The sequence below is a fragment of the Delphinus delphis genome, chromosome 6 (assembly GCF_949987515.2).
Source record: "Delphinus delphis chromosome 6, mDelDel1.2, whole genome shotgun sequence".
NCBI classification, from domain to species: Eukaryota; Metazoa; Chordata; class Mammalia; order Artiodactyla; family Delphinidae; genus Delphinus; species Delphinus delphis.
Genome location: NC_082688.1, coordinates 88,482,000 through 88,498,224, shown reverse-complemented (window position 1 = coordinate 88,498,224; position 16,225 = coordinate 88,482,000). Strand labels below are relative to the sequence as shown.

The following is a 16,225-nucleotide window of genomic DNA, read 5'->3' as shown; positions in this document are numbered from 1 at the left end:
GCCGCACGGCACAGTATGTGGGGTCTTAATTCCCCGACCAGGGATCGAACCCGCGCCCCCTACATTGGAAGCGGGGAGTCTTAACCACAACATGAAAAGCCACGTTTTCAGTGAGCTCTAGGTCTTGGGGATACAGACATAAATAAGACATGAATAGATCCATGAAACTCAGTCTAGTATGCCCATTTCAGCTCAACAGATGTGCAGTGAATGTGTTCCTTACACCAGACTCTCCCCTTCTTTAGAGAGAGAGATGAGCAAATCATGGCTTCTCCTCTCGAGACCCCGTGGTGTGCAGGGGAGCCAGTCCAGTAGTCGCATTTCATTACATTACAGCTGAAGAGCTTAGGGTGGCATCAGGGAAGCCTTCACAGAAAAAGTGACAACTGGTTCTACCTTGTTACCACATGCTGGATCACCTGGGACATGCTTTATAACTCCTCATCTACAAAACAACCTGGGCTAGAACTCTGACTGCTCTAAAATTCCATGGTTCTAACATGGTGATAAATTGTTTTTTGGTCAAAACATGTTTTAAAAGTCCAAATTTTTGAAAAGTAATATGGTAAAAATGTTTACTGTAAATCTAATCATAATGTATATTCTTTCAAATTAAGTTTTTGCTAATGAGTTTCCTGGAACAACTTGTTCCATTAGTCCATTGACTTCTTGTCTTTATGTAACATTCATTTGAAATGTTATGCCCATTATAAAATTTTGTATTAATTAGTATGATACCAGATTTGTATATAAATATTGCAGGAATTTCTTTTTTCTTTCATGTTAGAGCACCTCTGTGATTTTAATTCTTGTACTTCTTTTGAAGGGAGACAGTTTCATTGAGTAGGACTTTAGATTAAAAATTTTATACCTATTGAGCATATAAAACTTGATTTTAGAAATAAAATTTTAGTGAATTTGAAATTCTCGGAGGACCCCTGAAATTTGTGAAGTGATTTTTCTCACAAAAATAAATGCTCTAGGGAAAAATATTAAGGCTGTATTAATTGCCACTGTTAATTTATTGGTGCAAAAAATTTCAACAGATTTTTAGAGCATTTAAAAAAAATACATAACCATATAAAAATTATAGTTTGACCCCCCCAGTCATTGATGCCCAAACAATAAATGTGCTTTTTCAAAGAAAAATATTAAAATCATTATTTAGAAAAAAACTTTAATATTGTGTGTGACTTTCTGTTGTGTCACAGTCAACTCTCCCCTTCTAGAACATTCCAAGCTTCTAATCATGGGTTGGTCTTTCTGGTGACCAGTGCAATCCAGGAGCCATCCAGTAGCCCACCTAGAGTTAAAGTTGCCTCATTAGAATTGGAACAAAAGAGGCTCCTTGGGCTCCTATCACTTAGGAATTTACGATGGTCTAGTTGCTCTGTGTCAGGAACCAGGGAACAAAGATCAATGTGTTTTCCTTATTTCACAATCCAACACATAATAGGGGCTTCAGAAAGGTGGCAGTTTTTGCTTTTTGACACATAAAAAGATTTACTTAACTTTCCTCAGTGGAGAAGCCATAGGAACACAGTGAACACTTAGCCATATAGCTTAGCATGAGCTAGATGAAGACTGTTAACTGTAAAGTCATAAACTCAGTAAACTCTTTTTTTTTTTTAACATCTTTATTGGAGTATAATTGCTTTACAATGATGTGTTAGTTTCTGCTTTATAACAAAGTGAATCAGTTATACATATACATATGTTCCCATATCTCCCTCCCACCCTCCCTATCCCACCCCTCCAGGTGGTCACAAAACACCAAGCTGATCTCCCTGTGCTATGCGACTGCTTCCCACTAGCTATCTACCTTACTTTTAGTAAAGAATGAGGGCTTCTGTTTAATTGCCTAGTGTACTGTCATGTCCACAATAAATGTTACTCCTTGAGCCCAGTTCAAGTACAAATTCCTTCTTCAAGCCTTGCACCTACCCTCAAATTGGACAGCCCTCTTGCTTGTCCAAGACTGCCTTGTGACACTTAGCACATATTAGCATTATTTGTGTCTACATCTTATCTTCCCAACAGACTAAAAATGTATAGGAAGAGTATGTCTTATTTTTCTCTGTAATGTCCTTACTGTCTAGCACAGCACTGTCCAGTAGAATATCATGTGAGCCACATATTCAAATTTAGATTCGCCAGTAACAATAAAAAGAATCAGAAAAATAATTTTAAAAATGTATTTAACCCAATATATCAAAAATATTTCAATGGCAAATAAATGTAAAAAATTAGATATTTTACATTCTTTTTTTGTACAAGTCTCTAAAATCTTGTATTCTTTATCTACAACATATCTCAAATCTGTACTAGCCACATTTCAAGTGCTCAATAACCCCTTAGCTAATGACTGCTGTATTAGACAGTAGAAGTCTAGCACATTATACGTGATTAGCATATGAATATTCTATAGGCAAACCTTCAAAAAGTAATCTTTTCTCCCCCAATAGACTACCATGGCTGCGGGAGTCTTGCCTCAAAATGAACAACCATATTCTACTTTGGTGAATAACAGTGGGTATGCTGCAAACATGAAAGGTAATAGTTCTTTAATATGCTTTTTGTCTTTGTGTAAACTAGAGTTTAATAAAGTTATATGAATACACATGAAAGAAAAGGCTGATTCTTCATATTGGAATCTCAAGTTGCAGGTACTACTTACAGCCTTTTGTTTATTTCTGCCTTACTATTTTCACCTGTTAAAATTCCTTTTCAAAATCCTGATTAATGACCTTAGCCTTTTTTATTCCTTAATTTTTTATACAATTTTTGAAGGTTACTTTGCATTTACAGTTCTTACAAAATGTTGACTATATTCCCTGTGTTGTACAATATATCCTTGAGCTTATCTTACACCCAGTAGTTTGTACCTCCCAGTCCCCTACTCCTGTATTGCTCCCCCCACCACTGGTAACCATTAGTTTGTTCTCAATATCTGTGAGTCTTTTATGTTATATTCACTAGTTTGTTGTATTTTTTATATTCCACATATAAGTGATATTTTACAGTACTTGTCTTTCTCTGACTTATTCACTTAGCATAGTGCCCTCCAAGTCCATCCATGTTACTGCAAATGGCAAGATTTTGTTCTTTTTTATGGCTGAATAAATTCCATTGTGTATATATACGCCACATCTTCTTTAAACGTTCATTTGTTGATGGACACTTAGGTTGCATCCATATCTTGGCAATTGTAAATAACGCTGCTGTGAACATTGGGGTGCATGTATCTTTTCGAGTTAATGCTTTTCTTTCTTTTGAATATATACCCAAGAGTGGAAGTTCTATATGGTAGTTCTATTTTTAGTTTTTTGAGAAAACTCTATACTATTTTCCACAGTGGCCACACCAATTTACATTCCCACGAACAGTGTACAAAGGTTCCCTTTTCTCCACATCCTCGCCAACATTTGTCATTTGTGTTCTTTTTAATGATAGCCATACTGACAGGTGTGAGGTGATATCTCATTGTGGTTCTAATTTGCAATTCCCTGTTGATTAGCTATGTTGAGCATCTTTTCATGTGCCTGTTGGCCATCTGTATTTCCTCTTTGGAAAAATGTCTGTTCAGTTCTGTCCATTTTTTAATCAGGTGTATGACCTGTTTATATCAATATATGTTGGATATTAATCGCTTATTGGTCATATCATTTGCAACTATCTTCTCCCATTCAGTAGGTTGTCTTTTCATTTTGTCGATGGTTTCCTTTGCTGTGCAAAAGCTTTTAGATTTAATTAGGTCTCATTTATTTATTTTTGCTTTTATTTCCTTTGCTTTAGGAGACAAATGCAAAAAACTGTTGCTACAATTTATGTCAAAGAGTGTTCTGCCTGTGTTTTCCTCTAGGAGTTGTACAGTACCAGTCTTAAATTTAGGTCTTTAATTTATTTTGAGTTCATTTTTGTATATGATGTTACAGAATGTTCTAATTTCATTCTTTTACATGTAGCTGTCCAGTTTTCCCAGCACCACTTATTGAAGAGACTGTCTTTTCCCCATTGTATATTCTTGCCTCCTTTGTCATAGATTAAGTGACCATAAGTGCTTGAGTTTATACTAGACTCTCTATCCCTATTGATCTATGTGTGTTTTTGTGCCACTATCATACTGTTTTGATCACTGTAGCTTTGTAGTATAGTCTGAAGTCAGGGAGCATGATACCTCCAGCTCTGTTCTTCTTTCTCAAGATTGTTTTGGCTATTTGGGGTCTTTTGTGTTTCCATACAAATTTTTTAAATTATTTATTCTAGTTCTGTGAAAAATGGCATAGGTATTTTGATAGGGATTCCATTGAATCTGTAGATAGCCTTGGTCAGTGTGGTCATTTTAACAATATTGATTCTTCCAGTCCAAGAACATGGTATATCTTTCCATCTGTTTATGTCATCTTCAATTTCTTTCATCAGTGTCTTACAGTTTTCTAAGTACAGGTCTTTTGTTTCCTTAGGTAGGTTTATTCCTAGGTATGTTATTCTTTTTGATGCAATGGTAAATGGGCTTGTTTCCTTATTTATCTTTCTGATAGTTCATTGTTAGTGTATGGAAATGAACAGATTTCTGTGTATCAAGTTTGTGTCCTTCAACTTTACCAAATTCATTAATCAGCTCTAGTAGTTTTCTGGTGACATCCTTAGGATTTTCTATGTGTAGTATCATGTCATCTGCAAACATTAACAGTTTTACTTCTTCCTTTCTAATTTAGATTCTTTTTATTTCTTTTTCTTGTCTGATTGCTGTGGCTAGGAATTCCAAAACTATGTTGAATTAAAGTGGCGAGAGTGGATATCCTTGTCTTATTCCTAATCTTAGAGGAAATGCTTTCAGCTTTTCACCATTGAGTATGATGTTAGCTGTGGGTTTGTCATATATGGCCTTTATTAAGATGAGGTATGTTACATCTACTCCCACTTTCTGGAGCGTTTTTATCATAACTGGATGTTTGATTTTATCAAAAGCTTTTTCTGCATCTATTGAGATGATGACATGGTTTTTATTCTTCAGTTTGTTAAGTGGTGTATCATATTGATTGATTTGCAGATACTGCAAAATCCTTGCATTCCTGGAATAAATCCCATTTGATCATGGTATATGATCCTTTTAATATATTGTTGGATTTGGTTTGGATTTTGGTATTTTGTTGAGGATTTTTGCATCTATGTTCATCAGTGATATTGGCCTATAATTTTCTTTGATCTTGGTATCAGGGGATGCTGGCCTCATAGAATGAGTTGGAAGTATTCCTTCCTCTGCAAATTTTTGGAATAGTTTGAGGAGGATAGGTGTTAACTCTTCCCTAAATGTTTGATAGAATTCACCTGTGAAGCCATCTGGTCCTGGACTTTTACTCGTTGGGGAGTTTTTTTTTTTCATTAGTGATTCAGTTTCATTACTGGTAATTGGGCTGTTCATAGTTTTTATTTCTTCCTGGTTCAGACTTGGGAGTTTGTACCTTTCTAAGAATTAGTCCATTTCTTCCAGGTTGTCCATTTTATTGGCATAGAGTTGCTTGTAGTAGTCTCTTATGATCCTTTATATTTCTGTGGTGTCAGTTATAACTTCTCCTTTTTCATTTCTACTTTTATTGGTTTTGAGTCCTGTCCCTCTTTTCCTTGATGATTCTGGCTAAAGGTTTATCAATTTTGTTTATCTTTTCAAAGAACCAGCTTTTAGTTTCACTGATCTTTGCTATTGTTTTTGTCATCCCTATTTTGTTTATTTCTGCTCTGATCTTTATGATTTCTTTCCTTCTACTAACGTCAGGTTTTGTTTGTTCTTCTTTCTCTAGTTCTTTGAGGTATAAGGTTAGGTTGTTTATTTGAGATTTTCTTGTTTCCGGAGATAAGCTTGTATTAGTGTAAACTTCCCTCTTAGAACTTTTTGCTGCATCCCATAGGTTTTGGATTGTCGTGTTTTGTTTTCATTTGTCTCTAGGTTTTCTTTTAATTTCCTCTTTGTCTTCTGTGATCCATTACTTGTTTAGTAGCATATTGTTTAACCTCCATGTGTTTGTGTTTTTTGCAGTTTTTTTCTGGTTGATTTCGAGTCTCATAGTATTGTGGTCAAAAAAGATTCTTGAGGGCTTCCCTGGTGGTACAGTGGTTGGGAGTTTGCCTGGCAGTGCACGGGATGCAGGTTCGAGCCCTGGTCTCGGAGGATCTCACGTGGCACGGAGCGGCTGGGCCCATGTGCTACAGCTGCTAAGCCTGTGCTCTGCAGCCCTTGAGCCACAGCTGCTGACCCCATGTGCTGCAACTGCTGAGGCCTGCGCGCCTGGAGCCTGTGCTCAATGGTGGGAGAGGCTACCACAGTGAGAAGCCCGTGCACCACAGCTAGGGGTGGCCTCCTCTCGCTGCAACTAGATGGAGCCCACGTGCAGCAATGAGGACCCAGTGCAACCAGGAATGAATGAATGAATAAATAAATAAATAAATAAATTTTTAAAAAAAAAGATGCTTGATATGATTTCAGTTTTCTTAAATTTACTGAGGCTTGTTTTGTGGCCTAGCATGTGATCTATCCTGGAGAAATATTCCATGTGCACTTAAAAAGAATGTGTATTCTGCTGCTTTCAGATGGAATGCTTTATATATATATATATATATATATATATATATATATATATATATATATATATATATATATGTATCAATACAATCCATCTGGTCTAATGTGTCATTTAAGGGCAGTGTTTCCTTATTAATTTTCTGTATGCATAATCTCTCCATTGATGCAAGTGAGGTTTTAAAGTCCCATACTGCTACTGTGGTACTGTAAATTTCTTCCTTTATGTCTGTTCATATTTGCTTTATGTATTTAGGTGCCTCCTATATTGGGTGCATATATATTTACAATCTGTATATCTTCTTCTTGGATTGATCCCTTGAACATTGTGTAGTGTTCTTTGTTGTCTGTTGTAACAGTCTTTATCTTAAAGTCTATTTTGTCTGGACTTCCCTGGTAGTCCAGTGGTTAAGACTCCATTCTTCCAGTGCAGGGGGTGTGGGTTCGATCCCTGTTGGGGAACTAAGATCCCACATGCCACATGGCTTGGCCAAGAAATATAAATCAATCAATAAATAAGAATAATAAAACAATTTTTTAAAAATAAAATAAATAAAGTCTATTTTGTCTGATATAAGTATTGCTACTCTGGCTTTCTTTTGATTTCAATTTTTCTGGAATACCTTTTTCTATCCCCTGACTTTCAGTCTGTATGTGTCTCTAGATCTGAAGCAAGGCTCTTGTAGGCACCGTATACACAGGTCTTGCTTTTGTATCCATTCAGCCACCCTGTGTCTTTTGGTTGGAGCATTTAGTCAGTTTACATTTAAGGTAATTGTCGATGTGTATGTTCTTATTGCCATTTTGTTGATTATTTTGGATTTGCTTTTATGGGTCTTTTATTCCCTTTCTTCCTTTGTTTTCTTCTCTTGTGATTTGATGAATGTCTTTAGTGTTATGTTGTATTCCTTTTTCTCTTTTGAGTGTATACTTATTATAGATTTTTGGTTTGTGGTTACCATGAGGTTTTCGTGTAGCAGTCTATATATATACATGATTGTTTTAAGTTTTTGATCTCTTAATTTCAAATGCATTTAAAAAAACCTGCATTTGTACTCTTCTCATGATTACTGGTTTTTCCTTTTTTATTGAAGTATGGTTGCTTTACAATATTGTACAATTACTGTTTTTGAGGTCATATTTTACATCTAATCGTTTAGTGTATCATTTAACTGCTTATTGTGGATATAGATGATTTTACTACTTTTGTCTTTTAACCCCTCTACTAGCTTTGTGTGTGGATTATTTCCTACCTTTACTGTATGGTTGCCTTTACCTATGAGCTTTTTCATTTTGTAATTTTCTTGTTTCTGGTTGTGGATTTTTCTTTTTTGCCTGGAGAAGTTCCTTTAACATTTGTTGTGAAGCTGGTTTGGTGGTGCTGAACTCCTTTTAGCTTTTGCTTGTCTGTAAAGCTTTTGATTTCTCCATCAAATCAGAACCAAGAGCTTTACTGGGTAGAGTATTCTTGGTTGTAGGTTATTGCCCTTCATCCCATTAAATATATCTTGCCACTCCCTTTTGTTTTTTGTCTTAGTTTTTTTAACTTTTTAATTTATATTGGAGTATAGTTGTTTAACAATGTTCTGTTAGTTTCAGGTGTACAGCAAAGTGATTCATTTATACATATACATGTATCTATTCTTTTTCAAATTCTTTTCCCACTTAGGTTATTACGGAATATTGAGCAGCATTCCCGTGCTACACAGTAGGTCCTTGTTGGTTATCCATTTTAAATACAGCAGTGTGTGTACATGTCAGTCACAAACTGCCTAACTATCTCTTCACCCCACCATTCCCCCGGTAACCATAAGTTTGTTCTTTAGGTCTGTGAGTCTCTTTCTGTTTTGAAAATAAGTTCATTTGTATCATTTTTTTTTAGATTCTGCATATAAGTGGTATCATACAATATTTCACTTTCTCTGGTTTACTTCACTCATTATCTCTAGGACCTAGATAATCTCCAGGTCCATCTTATTGCTGCATATGGCATTATTTCATTATTTTTAATGGCTGAGTAATATTCCATTGTATATATGTACCACATCTTATTTATCCATTCCTCTGTCGATGGACATTTAGGTTGCTGCCATGTCTTGGCTATTGTAAACAGTGCTGCAATGAACATTGGGGTGCATGTATCCTTTTGGACCACGTTTTTCTCTGGATATATGCCCAGGAATGGGATTGCAGGATCATATGATAGCTCTATTTTTAGTTTTTAATGGAACTTTCATACTGTTATCCATAGTGACTGTACCAATTTACATTCCCACCAACAGTGTAGGAGGGTTCCCTTCTCTCCACACCCTCTCCAGCATTTATTGTTTGTGGAATTTTTGATAATAGCCATTCTGACTTGTGTGAGGTGATATCTCAGTGTAGTTTTGATTTGCATTTCTCTAATAATTAGCAATGTTGAACATCTTTTCATGTGCCTCTTGGCCATCTGTATGTCTTCTTTGGAAAAATGTGTATTTAGGTCTTCTGGGTTGTTCATTTTGATGATATTAAGCCACAGGAGCTGTTTGTAAATTTTGGAGACTAATCCCTCATCAGTCACATAATTTGCAAATATTTTCTGCCATTCTGTGGGTTGTCTTTTTGTTTTGTTTATGGTTTCCTTTGCTGTGCAAAAGCTTTTGAGTTTCATTAGTTCTCCTTTGTTTATTTTTGTTTTTATTTTCGTTTTTATTTTCATTACTCTGGGAGACAGATCGAAAAAGATAATGCTGCAATTTATGTCCAAGAGTGTTCTGCCAATGTTTTCCACTAAGAGTTTTATAATGTCTGGTCTCACATTTAGGTCTTTAATCCATTTTGAGCCTATTTTTGTGTATGATATGAAAGAATGTTCTAATTGCATTTTTTTTTCCATGTAGCTGTCTAGTTTTCCCAGCACCACTTATTGAAGAGACTGTCTTTCTGTCATTGTATAGTCTTGCCTCTTTTTCATAGGTAAATTGACCATAGGTGCGTGGGTGTACTTCTGGGCTTTCTATCCTATTCCATTGATCTATATTTCTATTTTTGTGCCAGTACCATACTGTTTTGATGACTATTGCTTTGTAGTAGTCTGAAGTCAGGAAGCCTGATCCCTCCAGCTCTGTTTTTCTTTTTCAAGATTGCTTTGGCTATTCATTGCCTTTTGTGTCTCCACACAAATTTTAAGATTTTTTTTGTTCTAGTTCAGTGGAAAATGCCATTGGTAATTTTATAGGGATTGCATTGAATCTGTAGATTTCCTTGGGTAATGTAGTCATTTTGACAATACTCATTCTTCCAATCCAAGAACATGGTATATCTTTCCATCTGTTTGTGTTACCTTTGATTTCTTTCATCAGCGTTTCATAGTTTTCGGAGTACAGGTTTTTTGTCTCCTTAGGTAAGTTTATTCCTAGGTATTTTGTTCTTTTTGATGAGATGGTAAATGGGATTGTTTCTTTTTTTGGGAGGGGATTGTTTCTTGAATTTCTCTTTCTGATTTTTCATTGCTAGTGTATAGAAATGCAACAGGTTTCTGTGTATTAATTTTGTATCCTGCAACTTTACCAAATTCATTAATCAGCTATAGTAGTTTTCTGGTAGCATCTTTAGGATTTTCTATGTACAGTAACATGTAATCTGCAAAAGTGACAGTGTAATGTCTTCTTTTCCAATTTAGATTCCTTTTATTTCTTTTTCTTCTCTGATTGCCACAGCTAGGACTTCCAAATCTATGTTGAATAAAAGTGGCGAGAGAGGACATCCTTGTCTTGTTCCTGATCTTAGATGAAATGCTTTCAGCTTTTCACCTTTGAGTAAGATGTTAACTGTAGGTTTGTCGTATATGGCCTTTATTATGTTGAGGTATGTTCCCTCTATGCCCACTTTCTAGGGAGTTTTTATCATAAATGGGTGTTGAATTTTGTCAAAAGCTTTTTCTGCATCTGTTGAGATGATCATATAGTTTTTATTCTTCAATTTGTAAGAAAAATGAAATCATATCAAACATATTTTCCATCTACAATGCTATAAGATTAGAAATAAGCTACATGAAAAAAATCCTGTAAAAAACACAAACATGTGGAAGCTAAACAACATGCTACTAAACAACCAATGGATCACTGAAGAAATCAAAGAGGAAATCAAAAAATACGTACCGACAAAAGAACACAAAAGTACAACAATCCAAAACCTATGGGATGCAGCAAAAGAAGTTTTAAGAGGGAAGTTTAAAGCAATAGAGTCTTACCTCAGGAAACAAGAAAAATCTCAAGTAAACAACCTAACCTTACACCTAAAGCAAGTAGGGAAAGAAGAACAAACAATTCCCAAAGTTAGTAGAAGGAAAGAAATCATAAAGATGAGAGCAGAAATAAATGAAATAGAGATGAAGAAAACAGTAACAAAGAACAGTGAAACTAAAAGCTTGTTCTTTGAAAAGATAAACAAAATTGATGAACCTTTAGTCAGAATCATCAAGAAATAAAGGGAGAGGACTCAAATCAATAAAAGTAGAAGTGAAAGTGGAGAAGTTACAACTGACACTGCAGAAATACAAAGGATCATAAGAGACTAGTATAAGCAACTATATGCCAATAAAATGGACAATCTGGAAGAAATGGACAAATTCTTAGAAAGGTACAATCTCCCAAGACTGAACCAGGAAGAAATAGAAAATATGAGCAGACCAATCACAGCACTGAAATCAAAAAAACTCCCAACAAGTAAAAGTCTAGGACCGGATGGCTTCACAGGTGAATTCTATCAAACCTTTAGAGAAGAGCTAACACCTGTCCTTCTGAAACTGTTCCAAAAAATTGCAGAGGAAAGAAGACTCCCAAACTCTTTCTGTGAGGCCACCATCATCACCCTGATACCAAAACTAGGCAAAGATACCACAAAAAAAAGAAAATTACAGGCCAATATCACTAATCAACATAGACACAAAAGTCCTCAACAAAATACTAGCAATCCGAATCCAGCAGTACATTAAAAGGATAATACACCATGATCAAGTGGGATTTATTCCAGGGATGCAAGGATTTTTCAATATCCACAAATCAATCAGTGTGATACACCACATCAACAAGTTGTCACTCCCTTTTGGCCTGCAGAATTTCTGCTAAAAAAAACAGCTGATAGCCTTATGAGAGTTCTCTTGTATGTAATTTGTTGCTTTTTCCTTGCTTCTTTTAATATTCTCTTTAACTTTTGTCATTTTGATTACCATGTGTCTTGGTGTGTTTCTCTTCGGGTTAATCCTACATGGGACTCTATGCTTCCTGGACTTGGGTGACTGTTTCCTTTCCCAGGTTAGGGAAGTTTTCAGCTGTTGTGTCTACAGATATCTTCTCAGGCCTTTTTTCTCTCTCTTCTACTTCAGGGACCTCTATAATGCCAAAATGAGTGCACTTGATATTATCCCAGAGGTCTCTTAAACTGTCCTCATTTCTTTTCTTTTTTCTGTTCAGAATCAGTGATTTCCACCACTCTGTCTTCTAGCTCGCTGATCCATTTCTCTTTATCTTTTAGTCTGCTATTGAGTCCTTCTGGTGTACTTTTCATTTCAATTATTGTATTCTTCATCTCTGATTGGTCATTCTTTATATTTTTTAAGACTTTGTTTAAAAACTTCTAACTTCTTGCTGTGTGCATCCATTCTTCTCCCGAGTTCTTTCATCATCTTTAGGATTGTTACTCTGAACTCTTTCTCGGGTAGATTGCCTATCTCCACTTTACTTAGTTTTTTTCTGGGGTTTTATCTTATTCCTTCTTCTGGAATATGTTCCTTTGCCACTTCACTTTGTCTAAGTTGTTATTTATTTTTTTATGTATGTGGTAGGTTAGTTACGTTTCTTGACCTTGGAGAAGTGGCCTTCTGTAGGAGATGTCCTGTGTTACAGCAGTGCACTCCTCTCTCATCATCCAAGCTATATGCTCTAGAGCTTCCCCCTAAAGGGAATGTGTGGGTTCTTCTGTTATGGGGGCTATGTGGACGGTCATTTAAGCTTGGTTGACCCCTAGCCCATTTGGTTGCCAGGCCCTGCATTGTGCAGGTGCTGTTGGCTGCTGTTTAGCGGGGCCTGGTCACAAGGCGGCTGGCTACAGAATCCTAGGGAACCCCAGGGCTAGTGCTGGCTCACTGGTGGGCAGGGTCAGGGTCCTGAAGACTCCAGGGCTGTTGCCCGCCCACTGGTTGGTGAAGCCAGGTCCTGGGGTTAGTGCTGGCCTACTGGTAGGCAGAGCCAGTTGTTGGAGTCTCTCTGGGATCCCAGAGCTCGTTTCGGATAGTTGGTGGCAGGGGTGGGGAGTGGTTCCTGTCACAGTTGAGTATGGGGTCTGGGGTGTCCCGAAGGTTGCGTTGGCCTGCTAGTGGACAGGGCCAGGAACCAGCTGGTCCCAGGGTAGGGTTTGGCCTGCTGTGAGTGGCCTGGATCCGCAGGCTGCAGGATTGTCATTTTCTTCCGTATGGTGTCTGCCCCCTCTGGTGGGTGAGACTGTTCTAGAGGCTAGTGCAGGCTTCCTGGGGAGAAGGCCTGGTGCCTGCCCACTGGTGGGTGGAGCTGGGTCCTGGCCCTCTGGTGGGTAGGGCCATGTCTAGGGGCGTGTTTTAGAGGTGGCTGTGGTCTCAGGAAGTCTTTGGGCAGCCTGTGTACTGATGGGTGGGGCTGTGTCCCTGCCTAGTTAGTTGTTTGGCTGGAGGCTGCCCAGCTCTAGTGCATATAGGCTGTTGGATGAGGCCAGGTCTTAGCGCTAGTCAGCCAAGATGGCAGCTGCCAGAAGCAGTATTCATCCAGCAGAATGTTCCCAAATGTGGCTGCCACCAGTGTTTTTGTCCCCAGCTGCCCCCACCTCTCTGGGAGACTCGCCATGATAAGCAGGTAGGTCTGGCCCAGACTCCTGTCAAATTACTGCTTTTGCCCTGGGTCCTGGTGTGTGTGATTTTGTGTGTGTCCTTTAGGAGTAAAGTCTCTGTTTCCCCAGTTCTGTGGGGCTCCTGAAATTAAGCCCCACTAGAGTTCAAAACCAAATGCTCTGGAGGCTTGTCTTCCAGGGCTAGGGAGCCCGATGTGGGACTCAGAATTCTCACTCACTCTGCAATATAATTATTCTCCAGTTTGTGGAGAGTACGGGATTTGATTATATCGTTGAGTCCACCTGTTCTACCCATCTGTTGTTTCCTTCTTGGTCCTTAGTTGTAGGAGATCTTTTCTGGTAGGTTCCAGTCTTTTTCATCCATGGTTTTTCTGCATATAGTTGTGATTTTGGTGTGTTCATGAGAGGAGGTGGCCTCAGAGTCTTTCTACTCCACCATCTTGGCCACTCTCTCCTTAGCCTTTTAAGAAGGAATATTGAAAACAATGTTTGTCTCCTTCATTATCCTCTTAGACTTAAATTATCTGGTTGTTCCTCTCATCAAATGCCTACTTGCAATTCGACCTTTCAGTTTTTTCTTCTTTTGTTATTCGCAAGTGTCACTTATAAAGCACATTCAGAAGCACGCTAGCCCTCCTCCTCTTTTTTTTTCTCTCCTCTCTCATGGTCCTACAGTTCTGATTTTTACAAGGTGTCCCAGGAAAGGAAGGGTGCTGTGACTTGGACTCTTACTACCACACTCACCCTCACTGTTTCTTTCTGTTGAAAGTTCTAAGCTGGAAGTACACCCTGATTTCCTGCCACATTGGCACCACTAGTCTTGCTGCTACCACCAGCAGTTAGCCAATAGACATGTTGAATAATTTTTCTTGGCAGTACCCTTTGCGTGATTTTCTTATTGCCTACTCTGGATTTTGCCCAAGTTCACTTCAGTGCTCCTCTATAGGGTTTTTTCCCCTCTAAGTATGGATTAGATAATATAAGGAAAAGTAAAGGAGTAAAGGTCTAAAGGTATTGGAGTTAAATGCTTGCTGGGAATAACTGGTTCACAAAGTTGTTTATGCTTCTTATTGGAAACTAACCACTCCACCAGGGGGTGCTCTCTTTCATCAGGAAAACCAGTGTATTATACTTGTGACCTTGTCTAAATTCCAGATCCTTGTGGATTCTCCTTCATCTGTCTGTGCTGTGTCTGACTCTAGAGGGACTCTAGAGGGACTAATACTTCTGATAATTACCATCTGTGGACAACTTCTATGTGCCAGATTTACAATACATTTTCATTTACCTGGTTTTAGAAAGCAGTGCTGTCTAAAACAAATGCAATAATGGTGTCTATTTGCTGCTTCTCTTGTAGAATAATGGGGGTTTTTTTCCCCTGAGTACTTTCCAGCCTGACGAATGTAAGAATCAGATGAGCCTTTTTCTCTATCCTTTCTTCTGTTGGAATGTTACCTCTCAGTTGGTGTTTCTCACCTGGGATTCTGTTGGCTTTTGAGGCGGAGCAACTGTTCACTGTACAGGAGAGCCCTGAGCATTGAAGACATTTAGTATCCCTGCCCCGCTCATCTAGTAATGTCCCTAGATTACAATGACAACCAAAAAAACCATATACATTTACAAGTGCCCCCAGGAAGGTTGTAACCCCTATTGTAATCCACTAGGTAAGCTGATTTTCACCTTTCCAAAAACATTTTTTTAAATAAAATTTTCCTCATTTTATAAGTGTAGCTAATTTTTAATTAGGAAAAAAAATCTGGAAAAATAAAAAAACTTACTTTATATTTAACTTTCTTAAAGTGCATCTTCATTTAGTCAGTTATACTTTATTAGGTTAACATTGGGATGGGGTTAGTATATTTTTTAAACGTTGACTAATGGGTCATGGGAAATTTTAATTAGGGGATATATAAATAAAATACTAAGGAAAATAGAAAACTCAGGAAGAATTAGCTTTGGAATTAGACCCCAATTTAAATCTTGGTTCTACTACTTTTGAGGGAAAAAAACTTATTTTGGGAAATTTCAAACATTCACAGAAGTATACAAAATACAGTAAAGATTCCCATGTGGGTACCACCCCCCTGCCATGGAAGTACCATCCCCTATATAGGTACCATCACCCAACTTTAACAATTTCAGCTCACTCACTTCCTCCACTCATTTTCTCTACTTCCATATTACTTCATTTCATTCGTTAATCATATATCATCATTGCAATAACTTAAAAAAATTAACAATAATTGCTTAGGTATCTAAACATTGCTCAGATTTCTAATTGTCTCATAGATGGATGTATCTTTGTTTGAATTGAGATCCGACAATATATATGGTTTCATATATCATACATGGTTGATATGTATCTTACATCTCTTTTAAATTTGGGTTTCCCCCTGTCTCTTTTTCTTTACACTTTATTTGTTGAAGAAACCAGAAATTTTACTTTGTAGATTTTGTCACAATCCGTATTTGCTGATTATACCCTCATAGTGTTCCTATAAATTGGATTCATAGACTGTTGTAGAGTCTAGTCAGATTTTTTTTATTGGCACAGTATTTCATTGACTGTGCTATATTCTTCCATCAGGATTCCCATATTGTCTGACTGTCCCTTTTTTTGTAATATTCTTTTATTTTTGAAATAATTTCCTAACTTACAGAAAAGCACACAAAAAATTTCTATGTATTTTCAACCGGAGACCCCCATTCAAGTTTTATCAACTGTGTCAATAATATCTTTTAATAACAAAAGGAAACTTGTCATGTTTATTCAGTTTCTTTCAATGA

The 16,225-nt window shown here is 37.2% G+C and overlaps 1 protein-coding gene across 1 annotated transcript in view; it reads left to right on the top strand.

Moving 5' to 3' along the window:
- PTPDC1 (protein tyrosine phosphatase domain containing 1) overlaps positions 1–16,225 on the top strand; it is an 88,577-nt gene that overhangs the window by 37,818 nt on the left and 34,534 nt on the right. Inside the window, exon 2 of the mRNA XM_060013526.1 lies at positions 2,466–2,553. Within this exon, the coding sequence (XP_059869509.1) occupies positions 2,472–2,553 (82 nt within the window). The 5' untranslated portion in view covers positions 2,466–2,471. The remainder of the gene's footprint in view (positions 1–2,465; positions 2,554–16,225) is intronic.